Genomic DNA, 25,331 nt, shown 5'->3' with positions numbered 1-25,331 from the left:
TTTTATGGCACACACGTCTCTGGAACAGAATTGAGTTAGTGGTTGTGCCATTATGTTACGAGATATGTATATGCAAGATCTTGGTTTGAAATGTGTATTGTAAAATAAATTACCTCCGGTGTTACCAAGGCCGTTTATGCGTGTGTTCCTGATCCACGGCTCTTGAATCAGGGCTATGGATGTTGGGTTAACCTCCAGCCATCTTCGAAGTTGAGCCGTTGCAGATTCGCTGTGCTGGAGGTTAACCTGGAGGACCTTACAGTGGGAAGGCGCCATCTGGGGATATCCCTTCCGCTGCCCTTCCCTTTAGGTCCAGGAGACTGATAAATTAAAGATTAAACCTAAACCGAAGGGGGTCCAAGTAGGAATAAAGTAGAAGTAGTAGTACTCGACGCTGCACTAGTACTCGACATGGGCACTTTATATGTCACAGTGACAAGGATTAATTTCGAATACAGAAAAATCTTCGTTGTTCAAATTTATCCTATATTTCTATGACATAAAGTGCCCATGTCGGTGACTAAGTGCAGCGTCGAGCACTAGTACTTTTACCTTACTATAAAATCATCAAGATTTAATTGCAATGAACTCATCACAATAAAATTCTGTTGTTTTCCAGAATCCCTATCGCAACCGAACCACGCAACGAACGTCACAGGGCCCTTCAACAAGAGGCCAAAACCGCGGGCGGTCGAGACGCATCCGATACGACACGGTGACGTCACGATATGGCGTCCACCGACACCTCGACCTCCAGCACCGGCCCCGCCGCCGACAAGCGGACCGTCGACGAGGCGTTCCTCAACAGGCTCAAGAACCTCGTCGAAAGGCTCCGGCTCGAAAACGCTACCTTGAAGAAGTCCCTCGATACCGAGCGGAGCGGAATCAGAGGACTGAAGGCCCTCCACGAAGCGGCTATCAGAAACTTGAAGACTGAACACAGAAAGAAGGAGGAGTTCCTAGAGAAGCAACTCAGAGTACCCTCTAAAACAGAGAAATGCGAAGATGGTAGCAGATTAGCGGATTGCAAAAGGTTAACCATCGAAATTCAGTCTTTAAAAGCAGCTAACAAAGGTCTTCAAGAAAAAGTCAAGGTACGGTAATAACGTTTATTTTTATACATTTGATAAATAGTAACTATAGTAAATCCACAATCCACAGTAACTATAGTAAATCCACAGTTCTAAATGGTTCGAGCCATTCATTGCATTGTGTAAGCTTCATCTTAGGCTCAGTTAGCCCAGGGTCCGATCTCTTGGTTTCGGTACTTTCAATGACGTAAATTTGACGATACGCTGCATATTAACAAAATATCTTTAAATTTAATAAAAATTGCTATTATTAAGACTATTATTATTGTTATTAAGATTATTTATTGATTTTTCTGTGAAATCTCGTTTAAATAAATAAAAGTTTTACTAAAATTGCTATTCATAAACCAGTGCTGAGAAATTTGAACGGAATACAAGTGTATTCGATTATAATAATAAACGTTTTTGATGATGTACGAAATCTTCAGATTCTAATATTATACTTTTTTGATAGGGTACCTATTATGGTTGTAATTTGTAATGGGCATTTTAGAAAATAGTAGGTATTAATAATGATTGATAAACACGATAAAACGAATTAGAATAATCTTATGTTCAGTATAACGCCCAGAGGGATCAAGAGTTTGGACCCTGGCTTGAATGCCAGGGTAGACTATCATTGCAATGAGTGTATCTGCACTCTTGTAGCTTTGTGTAGAAAGAGTTCTACTATAAAAAATGTTCCACTAATCACGTAACCTCCGATTAAGACGAAAAACACTTCTTGAAGATTGTGCAAAGATAATGCCTTCCGTTCTTTATTATCACCAGATAAAGCGTTGCCAATTTTAGAGTTAACCGTGAACTCCTCAGTTTTGACCCATTGCTGTAGGATTCCTCCTTGGAACAGATAGTGAAGTTTTTTATCTATTACTGGCAAGTAAGGGCTTCCATAGCGCAGCCCGTAGACTATCGAGCAGGGTAAAGGACATTCTAACATTGTGTGGAATAGGGGTCTGCCATCTTTCAAGTTAGAAGTTTTTCTGCTTATGTATTTAGCATCGCTTTGTCTCAAGAGAACTGCGTACTGGAATTGGCGCTTATCAATAAATGCTTTTATTTTCATATCATTAAATGCCTCGATACGGTTCTGTGCTTCAAGTTGTCGTCTAATTTCCGGAGTCAAGCTCGTATTGAAGAGTCGTAGATGTCTATTGTGAATGCCAAGTGTTAAATTGCTCGCTAGTAGTGAAGCCGACGAATCTATTTCGGGCTTGTATCGCGGATATGTTATCGCCGACGTTAAGATTCCCTGAAAGCAACATACTCTATTTTAGGGATAAAATATAGGAGTATGTAATTATGTAATTAACATAGTTTGTGGTTTGCCAGATTTTGTACGTGGGTACTTCCGGCTTCCCTACGAGGGACTTTTACGTTATGCAACACTGATTTTTTAGCATAGGGATGCGAATACGTGAAATTCATGTTAAGTATTAGATTGATTAGGGATAAAGGTGGCAGCTTGTTATTATTTATTTTAGCTAATTTTTAGGACAAGTTATCGCTTACGGAATGTGTCTTATCTGATGCTCAATTTGAGGCTTCTCACCGAACTAGATTAATTTGTGAACTGTTGTAGTGAAATAAATAGGGATACTTACGTCGATAGCACAATCGATTATCAGCGAATATACGATTATGATTAGCACGACTGCTCTGAAGACTGGTCCCAAGAATTTGATGACAACTGTCTGTCTTATGAAGCATTTTACTAGTTCTATAACAGTCGTTGCGGATGATGATGATGTGTCTTTCGGAGCCCACCATCTGATCTCGACTTTAAGAACCATTAATGCTATTAAAAGCAATAAAAATATGTTAAACATGAAGATCAAGAACATATCCGTTGATATCAATTTCATCGTTGTCATAAATGTTGACTGCTGACCAGCTTTCTTTAGTAGGAAACACAGGGCATCTTGCGATAGAGGGTAGGTCGTGTCGATGTATCCGTAGTAGGAATTTTTAAGTATTCGCGAGGTCAGTTCAAGATCCGTGTAACCGTCTATTAGGTCGCGGGTGACCCCTGTGGCCGTTCCATTATCCAGGAGGTCTCCCACCGTGCTTCCATCTCGAGGTGCTAAAGCGTTGCATGAAGCGTTTAAGATACTTATCATAGTCGAAGCTAACCTCGAACTGCAATCAATTTGCGCAGTATCGTCATAAATGAAAGGCTTTCTAAATACGCTCAGACGAAGCTCCCTACCATACAAATTTTCGTATTGACGGGACAGCAAACTTCCGATATTTTTTTCATCTGATACATCTATGATTTGATCAAAAAACGGATTGTAAGTGTACATCCTCAAGCGTTCAGACCACAGTACAAGAATTGAGTTGGGTATTCTTCTACTCCAACATAATTGGAAATGTTGCTTCATGGCATAGTGGAAGTAGCTGTCCATAGTCACTTCTATGTTTATGACAAAGATTACTACACTTCTCGGCTTAAACACTCCTGTTCTACGTAAGGTGTGTATTACTAAATCATTGTTTTCTACAGTTAGTTCGTTGGAGGTCACAATATAAGCTGTCTTTCCGTGTTTGTCGATTCTTGGTTTCACATCGCTGTTATTCCTGTTAGGGCAACCATCTAGGAGCAATACCGGATATCCGTCGTTATAATTCTCAGTGTATTTCAGTATCCTGTTCTCGAAATAAGTGAACTCGCAGAATATTATAGTGAAAAACCATTGGCGGAAAGCGTTATAGATGTTATTGACGACTTGAAAAGCAAAATCGGTCTTTGCATTCGTTTCGCTGTGGTACGCTTGAACTTCTTGAAATAGAATGGATGGATTTACGCATAGTGCATGTTTTAGCAGTAAAGCTATACCGAGAACTGTTAGCATTTTACGAGAGCGGCTGCGGCGTGGGGCAGGACACTTGACACTGCAGGTTTTAAGGTCAGTTTTGTATTAAAAGGGGCGTTGATATGGTATCATTAAGCGGAATGTCAGCGCTGTTCGACGGCATGTCAATTATCGCTGCAAGGAAAATATTGGCTGAAGCAAATTGTGTCACCAACAACAAATTAAAATGTGTATGTTCATCAAAGTTGTAATAGTTGCTTTTGATGTGTAGACGGATAATTTCAGCGTAGAGTATAACGGTAGAATTTTTTATACACTGATAGTTATAACGTTGTTCAGATATAGTGAATAATCCTTTCCCATCGTTTTTTACGGAAACGTATGAACGTGTTATGCTATTTCAGTCAGTCTCAGTACAAAATGTACTGAGGTTGACTAAAGTAGCATGACAAATACGAACGATCCCGACAAAATACAATGGGAAAGGATTATTCACTACATCTGTATCAGGAGTAGGTACTTAAACGTAGATAACAGTGTTGTAGTTATTATGTCATGGATTTAGTATTAATTAGGTTTTGAGTTGGGACTAAATTATATTCATTCTCAGCTTTCATTTTAATACAGATAAAGAATAATTAGTTGATCTACAAAGCGTACTTTATGTGAAAAATCCGAACAGCTTAGCACATTTTGCGACGACTTCGCACGGGACACAGATGGACAGCTCGAGGTGACTTATATGTATTAGTATCAATAATAGGTGCGTGTGGTGGCTATATGTGCTAATCGAGGGCACATGATCGTTGATGTTTATTTTATCTATTAAAATAAAGGCTATGTTGTTGTCTATCTTATGAAGGCGTCTATTTTTCTGATTTGGCAGTAAGGAATCGGCGAGACATAAGTAATATGAACCTACTGCTATTAGACTAGCACCACTTGGAAAGAAATACTGTGTGCTGCAATAGTCAGAAAAAGGCCTAATATGCTTTATGTGTGTTGCAGGTCGCGCAAGCGGCGGAGTGTGCCCGCGCGGCGGAGCTGCGCGCGCAGGCGGCGAAGCACGCGGCGCTAGAGCACGCCGCGCGGAAGGACGCGCGCGCGCAATGCCACAAACTGGTGAGTGTTCTATTCATGAGGTGGACATTTTATGCTGGTCTGCTTGATGTAGGTCGCACTAGGTACAGTGCACGTGCAGGCGGCGAAGCATGCGGTGTGGCGGAGCGCAGAAAGACGCGCGCGTGCAATGCTATAAACAGTAAGTGTTGTGGCCTTTGAGGTGCGGGTCTGAGTGTTGAAGGTAAAGATTGCGAGCAGGCGGCAACGCGTGGATGAACGAAATGCTGCTACTTACACATTTTCGGGCATGTGACTGAACGTTGACCGTCATGTAAATTTGTCCCGTGAGCCATGAGTCTTGGTCAGGTACCTACTCTCATCGCTGACCAATTACGTGCTTTCTTAGATAACTTGGGGCCTAGCTAAGATGACAATCGATTGCATCGTAGGGAACGAAACGCTATCTGTCTCTCTGTCACTCTTTACTAGTTCGTCTCGATAAATGAGCTATAAAGGGCAACAAAAAACACGCTCAAAGTGAATATTCTTGACGCTGACGCTGGCAGTGTCGACCGCCATAGAACCTATTAGAACCTATAAGTATCTGATTTCACAAATGTATGCGGTCTGCAGCGTCAGAGTGGAGCGAATTCATGGCCGAGGCATGATGGTTGTAGAATGTGCATCCTGCGCTGAATAATATCCCTTGAAAATAGTCGGTTAGAAAAATAAAGGATGACTCACGCTACACAGTGCCAGGGCCGGGCCGGGGCGGACCGGAGCGAGCCGTCACACGGACTTTCAGGAGCGCCACCGTCGCCGGACCGTTCCAGGGCCGGGGCGACCGGGCCATCATCTCTATATTATAGTATCTCTATGCGTTGACACTATCGTTGAGTCTCCGAGCGCGAGACAGGCCGAGCCGGGCTGTCCGAGCTCACCGAGGCGTCCAAGCAACGGACTGTTCATGACAAATGTCACAAATGTCAATCATATTGAAAAAATTGGTTCGATGGGAAGCAAGTCGATATAGAAATAAATAATAAAATCAAAATATTGGCCCTGGTTGCCATAATAGCTGATGAAGAGAATACTGCATACTCTGGGCAATTGTGCATTTGGACGTGGAGGAGAATTACACAACATTATGTGAAGAGCTTTATTTCCACATGACCCGAGACTCTTTCGAAGCCACCGTGTTCTCTGCTTAAGGTAATGGAAATACAATATATAGTATATTGTCTTAAATAATCATGTGCCGAAGCATATTAAACTATTAAAAGGAAAGGGGATGACCGGTTCTCCATACAAATATAGTCCCCATTTTCCTCTCTGGATATTGATATTCCCTTCGTTCTACATCCAATTTTGTAATAGTACATTACGATACAAGCGCGAAAAATAGGAAATTCGAAACAAGTGGCGATAAATTAAAACACGGCCGAAGGGAGTGTTTTAAATCGACACGAGTTGCGAATTACTTATTCGCACATGTATCGTACAACGTTTTACAGTACATGGCTCTTTAAATGTTCGACACAGTAACGTAATATGCTAATTTTCGCACTAGTGCGGTAAAGTAGCAACATATGTACTGTAAAAATATTTTCCGTAATGGGGACTACGTTTGTATGGAAAAGCGGTCTCGTTTTGAGGTAGGTAACTAGGCAGATTACTTAGAGATTGACTCATCACAAGCTGCCCTAAGTGCTTCTTAGCGAGTAGACAGGCCTATTGTTTTTCAGTATTATTTTCTTCTATTGAGGTGTGCATTTGTGTTGTATTGCAAAAATATATCCGTTGGGGTTCAGTGATACCCGATAGATATTAACCCTGAATCACAAATGATCATTTTGCTTAATGCCGCGTTTTTGCATTATTTTCTCCCATCAATCCTATCATAGACTTGTTCCGTTTCAGGAATGCATGAAAAACTTAAGTTTAAAAGAGAAGATATTTATAATGGCTGTAGGAATACCACAACATTTTAAAGCATCGATAAAAGATAATCATCTACAAACATTCAGCTACAGAGAAATACGCGTACACCACTAAGAATGTCGGTGGTGCGCTTACAAAGTAAAAAAAATAACTGTTAAGTTCGGTACACTAAGATAGAATTGTCTAACAAGTACAAAAAATAAACTACTTACTGGCTTACTTACTTCTTGCGAAAAAGGAATTTTTGATCTATAATACGAGTGGGTTAGGTAGTTGAAATTTACAGTGTGCATTTTATGGTTCCGTAGCCAAAATGGCAAAAACCCTTACAGTTTCGTCATGTCCATCTGTCTGTCTATCTGTCTGTCCGTATGTCACAGCTATTTTACTCAAAAACTATAAGATAACCAAAAGAGAAAAGTGGAAAGTAGGTATTTTTTTATACTACGTTTGTGGCCCGCCTGATGGTAAGCTACTACTTAGTTTAGAAGTTCAAATGTATAAAAATATAATTTTTAGGCACGCCATACATGTAACTAAAAGTGAAAAGGTTACTCAAGTAAAAGAGTATTAAATTTAAGATTTTTTGTTTTAAGTAAGTGAGATGGCAAAGGAAGTCTTGCGTAGCCCGACATGCTATGCGCTCTAAGGCCGAGGGCCCCCTCATAACAAATGAATCGAGGGTAGCCTTACGTACCTAAGTAGCTTCCTCATACTAAAAAGTCGTGCAGAAGAAGATAACAATATAATTTTTTCAATATGTCAATTCCAGATTTCCTGTGTTTCATAAATGTATAGTAACATGGCAGCAGTTTTCATCTTTAGGGTTCCGTACCCAAACGGGACCCTATTACTAAGACTCCGCTGTCCGTCCGTCCGTCCGTCCGTCCGTCCGTCTGTCACCAGGCTGTATCTCATGAACCGTGATAGACAGTTGAAATTTTCACAGATGACGTATTTCTGTTGCCACTATAACAACATAGTGTTGTGTTCCTGCTGGTGAGTAAGGTTGCCAGAGCTCAACGAGGGGAGGGAGGGTTGTTAGGGTCGGCAACGCGCATATAATTCCTCTGGAGTTGCAGGCGTACATAGGCTTTGGAGACTGCTTACCATAAGGTGGGCCGTATGCTTGTTTGCCACCAACGTAGTATATAAAAAAAAAACAAATACTAAAAAGTACGGAATCACGTTGGGCGAGTCCGACTCGCCCTTGTCCGGTTTTTGTATTTATTCGTAAGCTTGCATTAATTGCCATGGCACTTTAGGCTTAGCTTATAATACTAATAGGATATTCTTTGCTAATAGGTCTAATAAATAATATGTTGCGGACTCTTTTCTTAAACCTTTTTACTTGTATACTTTTTACGACATTTGACGCTGTCATGTTATTCAAATAGTAAGATAAATATGACAAGAGAGAAAATAGTGATCTTATTTACAGAAAGATACTTAATGTATGAAAAATAAGCAAAAATAAGAATGAATGTTTTGTGAGTGTGAAACAATTTCATTTTCTTTGACAAATAGAGCACTGCATTGCATTAACGATTATTATTATTTTAATTTGTACGTATGTCTTTCCCATCACGAAACAATGGTATTCCGGACCTTTGAGAAGCGTGCGCCGAGCCCTAACCTAACGTAGAGGCCCTTTTGACACGTTCATGAAATTTAAGATGTACACCGAGCTGATGCTGCCCTTGCCCATGTCATAGGACGCACGCAGAGGCAGGCCCGACAGGGTGTAAGGACTATTGAGAGTTGTTGGAATCTAAAATAAACTAGGTTATTGTGTGAACGCGATGGGCTAAATACTGAGCTATGGGATAAAAAACCAGACGCCTGCCTAATAAAACGGTATACAATTTTATTTCCGGCAGACGACACTGGTGTGAGCGGCTCAGGGGTATCGAGAGGCGTGCACCGCTTTCAACCCAGTGGCTGTAACAGCCACTGTGCCAACTCGCGTCTTGCACTTCCACCCCTGGAACTTATAGCTCTAACGACTCCACTCTGGCCGGCCGGCCAAGGCAACCCAGAAGCAGAGAATCCTGTCCCACCCACCCCCCTTCGAATGACAGAACTCCCTAGGAACACTCGGGTACGTGAGGTCGTTACTCCCCAACAGCTCGCCACAAGCTGCCCTAAGTTGACTGATTGCACTGGTAAAATCAGCGGGCCATAGATTATTAGTTTGCAGTTCCTAAAAGCCACTGCTGAAAGGATGTGTAGCTGTCATATACAAAAACAATGGGTAGACAGTCTCAAACGGTATGTCTTATGATAAATAGTTTCATGTCTCAGTAAAATAATGTGATTTGTAGTATTTAGTCATAAAATATATTTTTATACTGTGTATGCTAATCTTCAGGTATTTATTTATGGGCCGCTAGTTGCCTGAAATAAAGGTATAAATAAATTATGATAGATAGGCGGATAGATGGGGTGTTCTATGAGAACGTCGCTTTCAAAATGCTTTTGTCTTGTATGGCAGCTTCCTCAATCAACTGCGTAAAGCTCAAGAAAATACTGCCAAAATGAGAGTCAAATCTGACAATCGTTATCTACGCACGAAACGCCCCTTATTAAATGATACTTGATCGTGACTTCATGATTAAGTTTAATCCGTTTTATTTGCATTGCATTTATAAAATGAGGAGCTTTCGAGTTTCGAGGATTATGTTTTTAACATACGTGTATATTACGTAGGTTTATTTGTATGTTGATTTTTTGATTCTAGAAATAAGAGTTGTATAACCCTAATATGTATGTAAGTACTAAGTGCGTAAAAGGTAATACCGAAATAGGTCAGAAGAGAAGTAAATTCAATATTACTATACAGTATATCCAAAAAGAGCGCTATGATAAGTAGAAGTTACTTTTTAGGGTTCCGTACCCAAAGGTAAAACGGGAGCCTATTACTAAGACTCCGCTGTCCGTACGTCTATCCGTCTGTCACCAGGGCTGTATCTCATGAACCGTGATAGTTAGTTGAAATTTTCACAGATGATGTATTACTGTAGCCGCTATAACAACAAATACTAAAAACTACGGCACACTAGATGGGCGAGTCCGACTCACATTTGTCCGGTATTATTTAAATATAGGAGGCAAATGAGCAGAGCCCATGAACAGACGTCGTATCATAGGATAAGTAGATATGTACAAAGAAGCAGCGGTATGTTAAATACAAGTTTTTTTTTATATAGTAGGCATACGAGCAGAGCCCATGAACAGAGGTCGTACTCCTATCATAGAATTAGTAGACATGTACAAAGAAACAGCGCTATGTTAAGTCGGAGTTATTTTTTTTAATGTAGGAACCAAACGAGCAGAACTCATGAACAGAGGTCGTATCATAAGATTTGTAGAGATGTACAAAGAAATGGTGCTACGTTAAGTAGAAGTAATTTTTTTGAATGTAGGAGCAAACGAGCAGAGCCCACGAACAGAGGTCGTATCATAAGATTTGTAGAGATGTACATAGAAATGGCGCTATGTATTTTTTTTTATATAGGAGGCAAATGAGCAGAGCCCATGAACAGACGTCGTATCATAGGATAAGTAGATATGTACAAAGAAGCAGCGGTATGTTAAATACAAGTTTTTTTTTATATAGTAGGCATACGAGCAGAGCCCATGAACAGAGGTCGTACTCCTATCATAGAATTAGTAGACATGTACAAAGAAACAGCGCTATGTTAAGTCGGAGTTATTTTTTTTAATGTAGGAACCAAACGAGCAGAACTCATGAACAGAGGTCGTATCATAAGATTTGTAGAGATGTACAAAGAAATGGTGCTACGTTAAGTAGAAGTAATTTTTTTGAATGTAGGAGCAAACGAGCAGAGCCCACGAACAGAGGTCGTATCATAAGATTTGTAGAGATGTACATAGAAATGGCGCTATGTATTTTTTTTTATATAGGAGGCAAATGAGCAGAGCCCATGAACAGAGGTCTTATCATAAGATTTTTAGATATGTACAAAGAAATGGCGCTATGTTAAGTAGAAGTATTTTTTTAAATATAGGAGGCAAAGGAGCAAAGCCCATGAACAGAGCTCGTATCAGAAGATTTGTAGAGATGTACATAGAAATGGCGCTATGTTAAGTAGAAGTTATTTTTTTTATATAGGAGGCAAACGAGCAGAGCCCATGAACAGAGGTCTTATCATAGGATAAGTAGATATTTACAAAGAAATGGCGCTATGTTAAGTGGAAGTTATTTTTTTATATAGGAGGCAAACGAGCAGAGCCCACGAACAGAGGTCGTATCATAAGATTTGTAGATATGTACATAAAATGGCGCTATGTTAAGTGGAATTTATTTTTTTTAATATAGGAGGCAAATGAGCAGAGCTTATGAACAGAGGTCTTATCATAGGATAAGTATGTACAAAGAAACAGCGGTATGTTAAGTAGAAGTTTTTTTTATATGGTACGCAAACGAGCAGAGCCCATGAACAGAGGTCGTACTCGTATCATAAGATTTGTAGAGATGTACAAAGAAATGGCGCTATGTTAAGTAGAATTTAGTTTTTTAAATATAGGAGGCAAATGAGCAGAGCCTACGAACGGAGCTCGTATGATAAGATTTGTAGAGATGTACAAAGGAATGGCGCTATGTTAAGTAGAAGTATTTTTTTTTAATATAGGAGGCAAACGAATAGAGCCCATGAACAGAGGTCGTATCATAAGATTTGTAGAGATGTACATAGAAATGGCGCTATGTATTTTTTTTATATAGGAGGCAAATGAGCAGAGCCCATGAACAGAGGTCTTATTATAAGATTTTTAGATATGTACAAAGAAATGGCGCTATGTTAAGTAGAAGTATTTTTTTAAATATAGGAGGCAAAGGAGCAAAGCCCATGAACAGAGCTCGTATCAGAAGATTTGTAGAGATGTATATAGAAATGGCGCTATGTTAAGTAGAAGTTATTTTTTTTATATAGGAGGCAAACGAGCAGAGCCCATGAACAGAGGTCTTATCATAGGATAAGTAGATATTTACAAAGAAATGGCGCTATGTTAAGTGGAAGTTATTTTTTTTATATAAGAAGCAAACGAGCAGAGCCCACGAACAGAGGTCGTATCATAAGATTTGTAGATGTGTACATAGAAATGGCGCTATGTTAAGTGGAATTTATTTTTTTAAATATAGGAGGCAAATGAGCAGAGCTTATGAACAGAGGTCTTATCATAGGATAAGTAGATATGTACAAAGAAACAGCGGTATGTTAAGTAGAAGTTTTTTTTTAATATGGTAGGCAAACGAGCAGAGCCCATGAACAGAGGTCGTACTCGTATCATAAGATTTGTAGAGATGTACAAAGAAATGGCGCTATGTTAAGTAGAATTTAGTTTTTTAAATATAGGAGGCAAATGAGCAGAGCCTACGAACAGAGCTCGTATGATAAGATTTGTAGAGATGTACAAAGGAATGGCGCTATGTTAAGTAGAAGTATTTTTTAAATATAGGAGGCAAACGAGCAAAGCCCATGAACAGAGCTCGTATCAGAAGATTTGTAGAGATGTACAAAGGAATGGCGTTATGTTAAGTAGAAGTATTTTTTAAAATATAAGAGGCAAACCAGCAGAGCCCATGAACAGAGCTCGTATCAGAAGATTTGTAGAGATGTACAAAGGAATGGCGTTATGTTAAGTAGAAGTATTTTTTAAAATATAAGAGGCAAACCAGCAGAGCCCATGAACAGAGCTCGTATCATAAGATTTGTAGAGATGTACAAAGGAATGGCGCTATGTTAAGTAGAAGTATTTTTTTAATATAGGAGGCAAACGAATAGAGCCCATGAACAGAGGTCGTATCATAAGATTTGTAGATATGTACATAGAAATGGCGCTATGTTAAGTAGAAGTATTTTTTTTTAATGTAGGAGGCAAACGAGCAGAGCCCATGAACAGAGCTCGTATCATAAGATTTGTAGAGATGTACAAAGGAATGGCGTTATGTTCAGTAGAAGTATTTTTTTAAAATATAAGAGGCAAACCAGCAGAGCCCATGAACAGAGCTCGTATCATAAGATTTGTAGAGATGTACAAAGGAATGGCGTTATGTTAAGTAGAAGTATTTTTTAAAATATAAGAGGCAAACCAGCAGAGCCCATGGACAGAGCTCGTATCATAAGATTTGTAGAGATGTACAAAGGAATGGCGCTATGTTAAGTAGAAGTATTTTTTTTAATATGAGAGGCAAACGAGCAGAGCCCACGAACAGAGCTCGTATCATAAGATTTGTAGAGATGTACAATGAAATGGGGTTATGTTAAGTAGAAGTTATTTTTGTAAATATAGGAGGCAAACGATTAGAGCCCATGAACAGAGGTCGTATCATAAGATTTGTAGATATGTACATATAAATGGCGCTATGTTAAGTAGAAGTCTTTTTTTAAATATAGGAGGCAAACGAGCAGAGCCCATGAACAGAGGTCGTACTCGTATATTAGGATTAGTACGAGTAGATATGTACAAAGAAACAGCGGTATGTTAAGTGGAAGTTATTTTTTTTTAATATAGGTGTACGCGTATTTCACGTTTGGCGATATCTTCTTCGTTACGATTGTTCTGCAAGTTATTTTTTAAGCTTCATTTTAGTCAAGATCTATTTCTGATAATGGATTCCAGGAAGAATGGATAAAACTCTTCAAATATTTTACATATAGTATCTTTTTATATTTGCATTTAAACAGTGCTATTTGTTGAAATGGAACGTGTTCATGAAGATCAGAATATAACTTCTCCTTGACAAGTATTTTACGAGTTAGGGCTTAGGTATTATATGGGCTTACATATGGGTTGTTGTTTTTCATCCAATAGTTTACATGTGTGAAAGAGAAAGTATAACAATATGCTTTTTTGACTAAGATTGCTTTAATTTTGTTAATTTCAACACTTAGTAGGTGATAATTATAACATTGGTATAGAATCTTCAAAAATAAAACAATAGATACAAAGCAGGTGTTACTCGTATTGGCCCGTCTTTATATATTACAAATGTATGAATGCAGTTTTTCTTGTTATGAAAATCAATGGCATGATTCCTAGGAACAGATCTTCGTAACGATCTAAGTGGGCCACCGTGTATACCCTACGGAACATTTTATTTCGTTGGATGAATTTAGGGTGTAGGGTAATGGGAGGCATGTTTGAACTTACAAATGAATGTACCCAAATATCTCCAAAACGTATCGAACGAATTAGTTGCAGTTTTCAATAGTGTAAAATAATTGGTGTATTTATCGTATCTCCTGTTATAAATGTTTTAATTTTTTTAAGGTTCAAGCTACAGGCATATACCCTAACAGTAAGCTACACAGATAACTGACCAGGAGGGCCTGCAAACAAGTTTCTTTGCAGGGGGGATACAAGTGGAGAAACTACCCAATTATGAGCTACTGAAAACTATCATTAATTGTAAGGATTAGACTAGTACCGTCGAGTTTCTTATCTTCGCCTGTGCTACCTATTTTCGCCTAGTTTGACATAAGTTGCCATTAACAAAATGTTTCTAATGGAAGCCTTACATAGAACTGTTAAATACAAAGTATTTTTTATGGGTGTCAACATTCTTCAAACAATCTGCGGCTAACTTCACACAGTTGACGTTCAGTGAGGTTTTTTCGCGACACCGACCAGACGTTTTTTTAAGCCAGTGTTTTAACTTAAGTTTTAAACAGTGATACGGACCAGGTAATGTTAAACTTTTTACATGATTATATCCTATAACTATTTGTTTTTCAAATGAAACTATTATTTAATGGCTAGCTTACGTTTAGAAGTCACAAGTGGATAAAACATTGGTGAGGGTACTTTGCGTCCATCTTGTTGCCAAATTTCGCCTACACCTAGGGTTGTCAAATTTGTTGTACGACATTAATTGGTGGATGACATTACTTGTTTCCAAATTTAAATATTTTCTTGTGTTTGGTTTTTCGGAAATGGCTTTAACAATTTGGAGGAAAGTCAATAAGTAGATTAGATTACGGATGATTCCGAATATGGGACAATGGACGATTATATCGCGGCGTATTTACAACAAGAAGAAGAAAATTTAGAACCGCCGATACCTTTCGGAATTTCTCATATTGGATATCTCATAGAGGACGATAAGAAATTAAATACAGGCTCCTGGGTTTTGGCAAAGTTCGTAACCAAAAAGAGTGTATTTATTGTAAGAGTGCATTTTGTAGGAAAAGTAATAACTATGAAAGGTAACGTCCCCGAAATTAAATTCGTGAGGAAAGTGAAAGAATCGAAATTTAATACAGGATTCGTATTTTTCTACCCAAGAGTTGATGACATCTGTACTATGAAGCATTTAGATGACATTCTTTTAATATTGCCCGAACCAAAAATTTCTCGACGGGGACAAATTGTATTCAATAATATCAATTTGAGTAAATACAATTTACAGTAGTTTCCAAATAAAAGTACCTACCTACCTATTGGTTTTTATGTCTATTACAAGCTGATTCAAAGTTGAGACTTAATTATTATTTAAGTGTTGATATAAAGTTAAAGAAAAAAAAATCAAATCTTGGGATTAGTTGTCAAGCGGACCCCAGGCTCCCATGAGCCGTGGCAAAATGCCGGGACAACGCGAGGAATAAGAAGAGATAAAGAGTAAGAAAAGCTGACTGAGATTTAAGACTTAATTATTATGCAAGTGGAAATTTATTAAAGAATATAACCCAAATGCGTTTATACAGTTCCTGTTGAAGACCTTAGTACTTAACATGATTTTAGACTGATAGATTTTGTTGAATAATATTTAATGCCAACAAAATAGCCATATTCTGTATAGCTGTCGCAAAATTGATATGTTATTACTTATTTTACGTGTAAGCCAAAGTCGGTACTATTATTGTTATTCATAGTGCAAACGCAATAAAATAGTACATTACGATACAAGTGCGAAAAATAGGAAATTCGAAACGAGTGGCGATAAATTAAAACACGACCGAAGGGAGTGTTTTAAATCGACACGAGTTGCGAATTACCTATTCGCACATGTATCGTACAACGTTTTACAGTACATATGGCCCTTTAAATGTTCGACACAGTAACGTAATATGCTACTTCTCGCACTAGTGCTATAAAGTAGCCCCATATGTACTGTAAAGAGTATTTAAATTAAGAAGTGAAATATTTTAGTTTACGCTATATGAGTATATGCGAATGTTTATCTCTACTCTTGCCGATGTTGAGTAGATATTTTTATATGTCTAACTTTGAATAATAAGGTTGATTTGATCTTAATTACTATCAAGAAAGATAAGCGAAAAGAGATAAGTTTTTTGTTTAAATATTAAACAATTTTATTAAAAATATATTTTTTTAAATATAAACCATTACTCCCCTTTATTTGGCATGTTGGTTAATTTTTGGCAGCCCTAGCTTCATTATAGAAAATGTATGTAAACAACTTCAGTCTGGTACCAAACTTCGCCTACCACACCGTTTTTAAAAAATATGCCTAGTCTGGTGGAGTTAAGGTTCATAGTATATTAACACATTCCAAGGAGATAAGACTTAACATTCATAAGCCACAGAAAAGTTTATTATTAGCGGTAAGGCATGCCATAGGCGAAGATTGGGGAAAATACCCATACTTCGCCTATTGCCTTCGGGGCCATTTATTACCAAGTTAACCAATTAAATTCAAAGCTTTAGTGGTATATACAGATAGTCAGGAGTACTAAAAAACGTTTTTTTTGCCATAACGCACTAAAATTCTTTCAAATTTGAAAGATTTTTTGGGAAAAGTATCAAAATCCAGGCGAAGATACGAAACTCGACGGTAGTAATTATATGCCCTCTATAGAATAGTATTATAAACATTTTTCTTTTTTCATATACCATGGACGTTCCTCGATGGCACCAAGCTGCAACCGGAAAGCGATGATCACACGGCAAACAAAATCCTGAAGACTGTAGCAGCCACGTCTAAGGGGGATAAATTCAATAAATGTTTATTCTATTTGTTTGATATGTAAAAATGCACGTCAATAAGGTGGCCAACTATTATTAACAGAGACCGGAATTATTGTGGCATTCTTGAACTGTCATAGAGAGTTCTCATTTATCGACTTCTGGTACACATATATCGATATAACGTAGAACACAAAATATTAAAAAGTTATAATAGTTAATGGATATTTCACTGTAAAAGAAGTAACTGCTTTTTTGCATTTATTTGTACTTACGAGTATTAAAAAAATAGCTACATAGGGAGTACAAGTCCGTAAGGGTTGCTAGATAGCATCTCTCCAGCAACTCTTACTGAGTTTCAACATAATTACTTATATTTTCAAGAAATGAGAGGCGGAAAAACATTATAACTAACCATATTATTCTCAAAATGTTGGATTGTTTTAAGCATGGCGCTGGGATTAGGTGGATAACAGTCATAGTCGGTCTTTCGCATGTATTGCCGTCATTCTTTATTCTTTAAAAACGGATGGGAAAGTTACATTTTATTCACAAGAGTTGCAAAGTAATTTCGTTCAAATTCTGAAATATTTTATCACCTAGGAATGTAAAATTAACGACGATGACGACTTGTGATGATTTTGAAGTTTAAGTATTTTTTCGCGTTGGTGTGGTAATTATACATTAATTCATAACGAGTTCAATAATTCACAACTAGTGGCAGTAAATTAAAACACGACCGAAAGGAGTGTTTTAAATCGAAACGAGTTGCCAATTATCTATTCGCACATATACAACGTTTTACAGTACATATGGCACTTTAAATTTTCGACATAGGCGCGTAAAGTGCTAATTACCGCCCTAGTGCGGTAAAGTAGCACCATATGTACTAAAAAAAATGTTGTCTCACTCGTTAGAAAAAAATTAAAGCCCTCGAAACGCTCAAGATTTCCACTTCTCATTTTTGTATTGGTTAAACAACTACTATGGACCCCTCGTGAAATAGATAACTGTTTTAGCCAAAAATATTAACTGTTGAACTATATTGAAGGCCCGGTTCACATTGAGTGGCCACACCGCTTTTTTTTGGTAAGTCAAAGTAAAATAAATCATCATGAAAGGTACAAATTAGGTACTAAATCTTTGCCAAAAGATGAATTCAATATAACGCCTACAGCTAGGAGAACTGTAAGGCTAAGATGGTCGGCTCTTTATCATTTGTCACCATACCTGTCCCGTTCTAACAAGGATGTAAGTGCGAAAGTGACGGGCATAATGACAAGTGATAAAAATGGAACCATGATGCCGCCGCTGGACTTGGCCCTGTCGACCTGACGTCAGAATAGCTGACCACATTATTTTCAATATTTTTTCTCGATTTTTAGCGAGGTAAAATTTTTTTGATATCATGTACCAAATAGTACAAAAAAGGTACTAAAACTTGGAGTAAGCGTCAGGATGTCAGGACCATGATAGCTATTTATATCGTTATAAAACTTATAAATAGCTATCATCGTCCTGACATCCTGACACTTACGATACTACAATACACTTCATTAGTTCATCTATTCGCCCTGACGAAATTATGCGTTCCACGTCTTAATCATTAATTTAAGAACAATAAAACATACGACGAGTATTATTGTATTATTTCAGTAGTTACAGTAATAATAGGCATAAAATAGGGAATATTACGCAAAACTCTGCGTAGAGGGCGTTACTAACACACACGGGGCCTACCGCAAAATGGAAAAATCTAAATTGTGGTTTCTGCCTCCATCATTCTTGCATATTCGATAGACAGAGAGGCAGATAGGTAACGAAATTTCGATTTTCGCGTTTCGCGTTAGACCATCTGTAACCAAAACGCCTTGATGCATCAATGCCATAGTGAAAACTTGTCAAAAAACTGTTTAAGGCATAGTATGCATAAGTTACTCTCAGGTTTATAATACATGCTAGTAATACACTCTCTACAGCCTGAAAAAATGTATGGCCTATCTATTTCAGGAGAATGCATCGTACGCGAGCAGTTAGCAATAATATCGCCAACGACAGATTGCAAATGAAATATAGGCACCTTTATGAGTAATTCAATAACTGCACTGAAATATGATGTTCGTACTCTCTGCAGGCAGATTTACAGAAGATCAGTTGGACTCTAAATTAAGTAAAAGAAATGGTTTCCCGTAATCTACAAATTTATTAACGAGATATTTCATTATATATAACTTCGTACGAAATGAAAAGTAATACGTGGGAATATGAGAAAAAAATAGTATATTTATATTAATTATAACCTACATGCTCATTAAGGAATATTTTTTACAAGCAGTAACATTACTAGATATCTCATTTAATATAATCCGACTTAATTACATTTCCGCAACACCTCCGTATTTCACAAAATAAATCAAGACATTATGCAACTTATATAATTTTGACGTATATATCCGAGTCGCCCGTGTTGCGACCGTTGCGACTTTCATGTAGTAACACCTAACATGGAAAAGTAAATAATAAAGACTGAATCTTCACGGATACCGCGTTGTTCGGGAAATATATATAGGTCAAATAAATACTTAACTAAGTCGCTTGTAATAAACCTTGCGTAGATAGATAGATAGATAGATGTAGAGATAGAATACTCTTTATTGGAACACCTCAGTAAAAAGATACAAAAGAAAAGACAAAACAAACAATTGATTAAATGTAGAGGCAGACAACAGGCGGCTACGTAACGACTTATATATACTTATAGTACGTTATTCTTTTATTATATAATGTATTTCATTGTCAATAATATGATAATCCAACAATATGTACGAAACGGCAGTATTTAGTTCTTAAAGCTCTGCTTCTTCTGAACAAGTTTTTATTCCACTTCATTTAAGCCCACAAAATTAACACACTGGTTAATATCTAGGAACTATTAAAATTGGTAACAAATTCTTAGGCAACTTGTCTGGCGCTATCAACTATCTCAAGTAAAATGTGGAGCCAGCGTGACTAAAATAAATATAAGTACTATTTTTTTATTGCTTTCCACAAAACGGGCAATATGTAGAATTGTGTAGCTTTATTTACAGAAATTAGGTTTCATATATAGATTGACAGTCATTGTTAATTAACTTCTCTCTGCGCCGAGTAAAATATAACCCGACCAAGTAATGTATTGGCTATACCATCCATATTTAACAAACAAATTTATGACGTTTTGTAACCTTCTTATTTTGGCAAATATATACCGACACATCCGAGCATGCACATTGCGAAGGGTGGTATTCTGGTTTTTCATCTTTCCAATATCTTGGTCCAATGTGTATTTGCGTCTGACATTTTGCTTAATGAGAGAGTGAGACGCAATGCACATTGGACAAAGATCTTAGACTAGTGGAATATCACCCGAAAGGAAGAATTGAGTCACCGGGTGGCCCGGAGGCTCCGGGAAGTCCGATTTTTGCTCATAGCATGACCGGCTAGTCTCCGCTCCGAGCCCGCACCGGGCCACTACAGAGCTCCGGTGATGACGTAATGCTTTCCATAGAAAACGAAGCGCCGGAAGCTCCGGCCCGGCCCTGCCCCTGTGTAGCGTGAGTCAACCTTAATCCGCTTACAGTCTAGGACACCGGTTCATCAAGCCCTTTTAAGATCTCGAAATTGGTCAAACTTTTGTTATTACCTTATGTTTTTGTTACTACCTAGCTAAAGATATTTATTTCGTTCTCAAAATTATTGTTGGAGGTCTTTTTAGATTTCATGCGATTGTTTTGCTCATTTTAAAATAAATGATTATAACGATTTGAAGCAATATTATTTAGTATTTGAACCAATAGCAGTGCCTCGAGTCCTGTCGATGCCGCCACACCACAAGTTTGCCCATTTCTCCCATCTATCCTTTTCTCTCTTGTTATTACATATGCAGCAAGTGTCCATGGAATATTTTTGTCTCTTGCACACTCCCGTCACAGCAAACATCACGGGTGTACTGAAACCGTGTGGATCCGGCTACGGACACAACGTTAATACTTTTAAGTATTGTGAGTTTAAGCGCTGGCCATTGTTCATACTCTAATCATTGAGGAATTGTAGTAAAGTCTAGATTTTTTGGCTTTTTATAAGTATTTGGTAGAACATAAGTAATTTGAAATTTTGAGTCGGAAATGCCTAACAGTCCCTCTACACAGACTTTGAAAAGAGTAACTGTTTTATTGTCACTTAATTTAAACGTCATATTTTCATAGGAATTTAGTGGCACACCACTGTAACTAGTGTCACTGCAAAGTCTGTGCAGACATGGAAGCTCTATGTATCTTATGATAGTTACTGAGTATCTTCCTAATTATGATAATTCTGGAAATAGCCTTGAATTTTAACAGTTCACATAGGCAGTATGTGAAACAATCCGTTAAGGCAAAGAGAATTTAAAATAGAGGTAGATTGTCAAATTAAACTTTGTAGCCACAGTAATTTGCTGCCCATCTTTCGACACATGATTAAAACTTTTCTTTGTAAAAAAATTATTTGATTATCCACCTCTATTTCAAATTCTCTTTACTTCAGGTGAACTAGTAGATAGATAGATAACCTCTTTATTTGTTTGCCACAATACACACAGAAAATACAAATAATAACTTGACAAAATATAAATATAAAGAAAAATACATTGAAATACAGTTCCATATATATAAAAATTCTGTGCGCGTCGCAGCAAAACAAAAGGGTTCTGGCTAGTATGTGAACTCGAGTAATTACGCATTTTTTTGAAAGTCACCACTGTCACAAGTCTTAGGTAACTAAGTAATTGTTGTAGATCAGAGTATAATAATTATTATGGCTTGTCTGAACTTTATAAATTGTATATACAGATGTCAATCACAATGAAAAAATCAACTCTGGTCAACGTGGGACTCAAACCCACATCTTTGGATTGCCGGTCCAATGCGCACAACTCTCAATTGTCTGAACTTTATTGGAGGTTTACAGCGTTTAGAAACATCAAAACGTTTGCTTAGGTTGATTAGAGTAAGTATGTATTTTATATGAAGATTTCTCAAATCATAAACGTGCACAAAACATGCAAATGGGTAATTTTCAGGGTATAGTAATACTCTTCGTTGACTAGCGTATTGTGCCTAATTTGTACCTGGCTATTTCACACTGATACTAATCGACAACCATTGATTTATTGTGATTTTGGACTCTGTTACTAATTGCCTGATGCTGATTGATTGTTCGGTCACTTTTTAACGAGAACTCACGTAATAAATCCTTAGTTAATCCAAAAGTAATAGTTAGACGATTAGTTTCATTACCAAGGTTACCTAAAGTCTAGACAAAGAAACGTAAATGTCAGTTGGAATGAAGTTGGTCACATTCAATATGATTTTATTCATCGAATCATAAATTGTATTAATTTACCTAATGCAGGGTCGTGGGCAGTTTATTGCTAGACTAAACTGGAGTTAGACTTATACAAGTTTCCTTATTAAAGGCAGTAGCTGTATTCTGTCTGTGGAGCTAAAATTATAGTTAAGAAAAAAAGTTTTTAACGTAGTGTTTGTGTTATTGGTATTAAGTTATCATAATATATTTTTAATTATTATTACCGTAGTGTTAAGAGGGGAACTATATAAAAATATAGCACGTGATCTTCCATACCTTCTTCCCTTCTTTCTCGCGTTGTCCCGGCATTTTGCTATGGCTCATGGGAGCCTGGGGTCAGCTTGACAACTAATCCCAAGATTTGGCGTAGGCACTAGTTTTTACGAAAGCGACTGCCATCTGACCTTCCAACCCAGAGGGTAAACTAGGCCTGGTTGGGATTAATCCGGTTTCCTCACGATGTTTTCCTTCACTGAAAAGCGACTGGTAAATATCAAATGATATTTCGTACATAAGTTCCGAAAAACTCATTGGTATGAGCCGGGTTTGAACCCGCGACCTCCGGATTGCAAGTCGCACGCTCTTACAGCTAGGGCACCAGGCAGCGCTCCAAACAAAATGAGAAAATGTTTTTCCACTTCTAAATATTCTCCATGTTTTTTTAGTATGTTATAGACACAATAAAAAACTAGGTTTCTATGTTTTCCTTTTTTCCAAAATTTGAAAAACATTTTTATTTAAACAAGAAGCGAAACCTAAAAATTATAATATTTTATGCTAAAGCGATCGACATCAAAATAAAAATGATTTGTTAAGATTTAGTCAGTGGAAACCATTTTCTCCCGAAATGGAATCTCATAGAAAAAGTACCGTTATTTCGCTAGGATCGCAAAGCTATTCTTCCCTCTTAAGATGCTCAAAGTTTAAAATTTTAAATAAACTTACTATTAGAAGTTTTTAAATAAACTTAATAAAATGTAGGCGTTTTATTTTACAAACTATCATAATTCATTCAGCTTCATTGGGATAAACTGCACAGGGCGTCTAACTGATTTATTAGTTTTATATTATTAGTTGTATGTTATTCGTTTTAATTTCAAATTTTATGTGTGCTACTTGCAATTATTTTTGTAATTTTCATTTATTTTTTAAGTATATTATTTCTTTCTAATTTTGTTAAAATTGTTACTAAATTAATGATTGTGTAATTATGGATCGCATGTATCTGAAATAAAAGAATTTATTATTATTATTTGTAATTTTAAAATACGACCAAATATTAGGAATACTAAGTAATATTTAATAATTTAATATTTAATAATTTAATTTGATATTAAGAAAAATAGATTTTGGAGTGACCCCTTTATGGTGGTCCATTACTCCGACGAGTCAAATAGGTCCCCTGCATTGTTAGTGCTTTTCATTACGTTAGGTACTTTTAATTTACCACGCACCGGTATTCATTTAATTCTAACGTTATCGGATATTTTATTCACAAGTTTTGCACTTGCAGTGCAGTGCAACTTTCGCCTACCAAGAAGCTAACAGCAATGTTGTTTGTACGCAGCTGGAGGAAATCAAATCGAAGGAGCGAGTTATAATGCAGCTGAAGAAAGAGGCAGCGAGGGGAGCCCAGGACAGCACACAGGTATGTTTGATAGAGACAGACCAAGCTAAGTTGGCAAGAGGTTTGTTGTTTAAAATAACACGGTCTGCACTATCCGGGCCGCCAAAATCGCTACCAACTTATCTGGGTCTGATATTAAGCTATTATTTTATAGACATCAAAATGAACAGAAATACTAAAACATGTAACTACTATTAGCATGACATGAAAACGTGATCAACGTGTACGTTCTCAGCCAAGCTAATTAAATAGATGTAGTTTAGATGTTTATAAATTGGTAATACATATCTACGCACTCCGCTTTTAACAGATGTTTTTTATATGTTTGTGCCATAAAATGTCGGTAAGTTTATGATTTTAAATCATTACACAAATGAGAAAATAAGTCATGCCTTGTAAATATAATGTTGCGCATTCGAATTATTGAAATAAAACGAATATTATAACTACCGATATTTTTTACTGCTAATGGTACTCGGCTCGTGGAGTATATTAGAGTATGAAACATTATAGGTTTTATGATGTTTTTATTTGAGAAAATTGGAAAACAAATTTGCTACGTAAAACACCCTGTTAATAAGATAATTAAATGAGACTTCATTAAATAGTTTCTAGAACCTCTTTTACCTAACACTTGTCTGGCCACTTCATGTTGATAAATTACTTATTAGGATCGTAGTGCTGTGTAATACAACTAAAGACTTGGCTTAAAGGTCTCATAACCAGGCCATAAAAAAGAACCACGTGATCATCGATACAAAAAGAGAAAACGTTTTTCCACTTCTAAATATTTTCTATTCTCCATGATTTTTTAGTATGTTATTGACACAATAAAAAACTAGGTTTAAAGGTTTTCCCTTTTTTTTCAAAATTTTCAAAACAAAACAAAAAAATTAAAAAAGCGAAACCTATAAACCTAGAATATATTATGCTGAAGCGATCGGCATCTAAATCAAAGGGATTTGTTAAGATTTAGTTAGTGGAAATCGTTTTCTCCCGAAATGGAACTTCATAGAAAAATTGCCGTTATTTTGGTAACAATTGTGGTTCAACCAAACGGGTACTTATTGTCGGTTGTTAATAAGATGCTATTTCCATAAATCTTCAAAATTAAATCAACCTAATCTACAATTTATCTACCTTTTAGTTGAAAACGTGTTAAATATCTCAAGTTAAATTAAATGCACATGATGATTATATTAAGAAAGCGGGAAATTAACCTACCTGATTATCCTTCAGGTTAAAATGTTCATGTTATTACTTATTTGCTTGAGTGATTTTCTTTTATGTGGAACGGCGTATCATTATATTAGCAAATAAAATTAAAGCTCAGCAGAAGTAGCAAAGTAAATATTATCTTAAATATGCGTAATACATTAGCTAGACAGTTGAAATTTTCACAGATAATGTATTTCTGTTGCCGCTGTAACAAAAAATACTAAAAACAAATAAAATAAA

At 36.9% G+C, this 25,331-nt stretch overlaps 2 protein-coding genes across 2 annotated transcripts in view; one reads left to right on the top strand and one right to left on the bottom strand.

Annotated features, from left to right (window-relative positions):
- The window catches only part of LOC133522694 (axoneme-associated protein mst101(2)-like), a 255,262-nt gene that overhangs the window by 22,753 nt on the left and 207,178 nt on the right, over positions 1-25,331 (top strand). Inside the window, exons 2-4 of the mRNA XM_061858106.1 lie at positions 620-1,094; positions 4,916-5,029; positions 23,814-23,894. Coding sequence (XP_061714090.1) covers positions 729-1,094; positions 4,916-5,029; positions 23,814-23,894 — 561 coding nt within the window. The 5' untranslated portion in view covers positions 620-728. The remainder of the gene's footprint in view (positions 1-619; positions 1,095-4,915; positions 5,030-23,813; positions 23,895-25,331) is intronic.
- LOC133522695 (uncharacterized) lies at positions 1,102-4,896 on the bottom strand. Its single transcript, XM_061858108.1, has 2 exons — positions 2,696-4,896; positions 1,102-2,343 (listed from the first exon to the last, which is right to left on the bottom strand). Exons 1-2 carry the CDS (start codon positions 3,944-3,946, stop codon positions 1,708-1,710), a joined length of 1,887 nt encoding a protein of 628 aa, XP_061714092.1. The 5' UTR covers positions 3,947-4,896; the 3' UTR covers positions 1,102-1,707.

Source organism: Cydia pomonella, chromosome 11 (genome assembly GCF_033807575.1).
Source record: "Cydia pomonella isolate Wapato2018A chromosome 11, ilCydPomo1, whole genome shotgun sequence".
Classification (NCBI taxonomy): Eukaryota; Metazoa; Arthropoda; class Insecta; order Lepidoptera; family Tortricidae; genus Cydia; species Cydia pomonella.
Note: the sequence above shows the minus strand (reverse complement) of the source record. Positions and strands in the feature narration are given on the sequence as shown.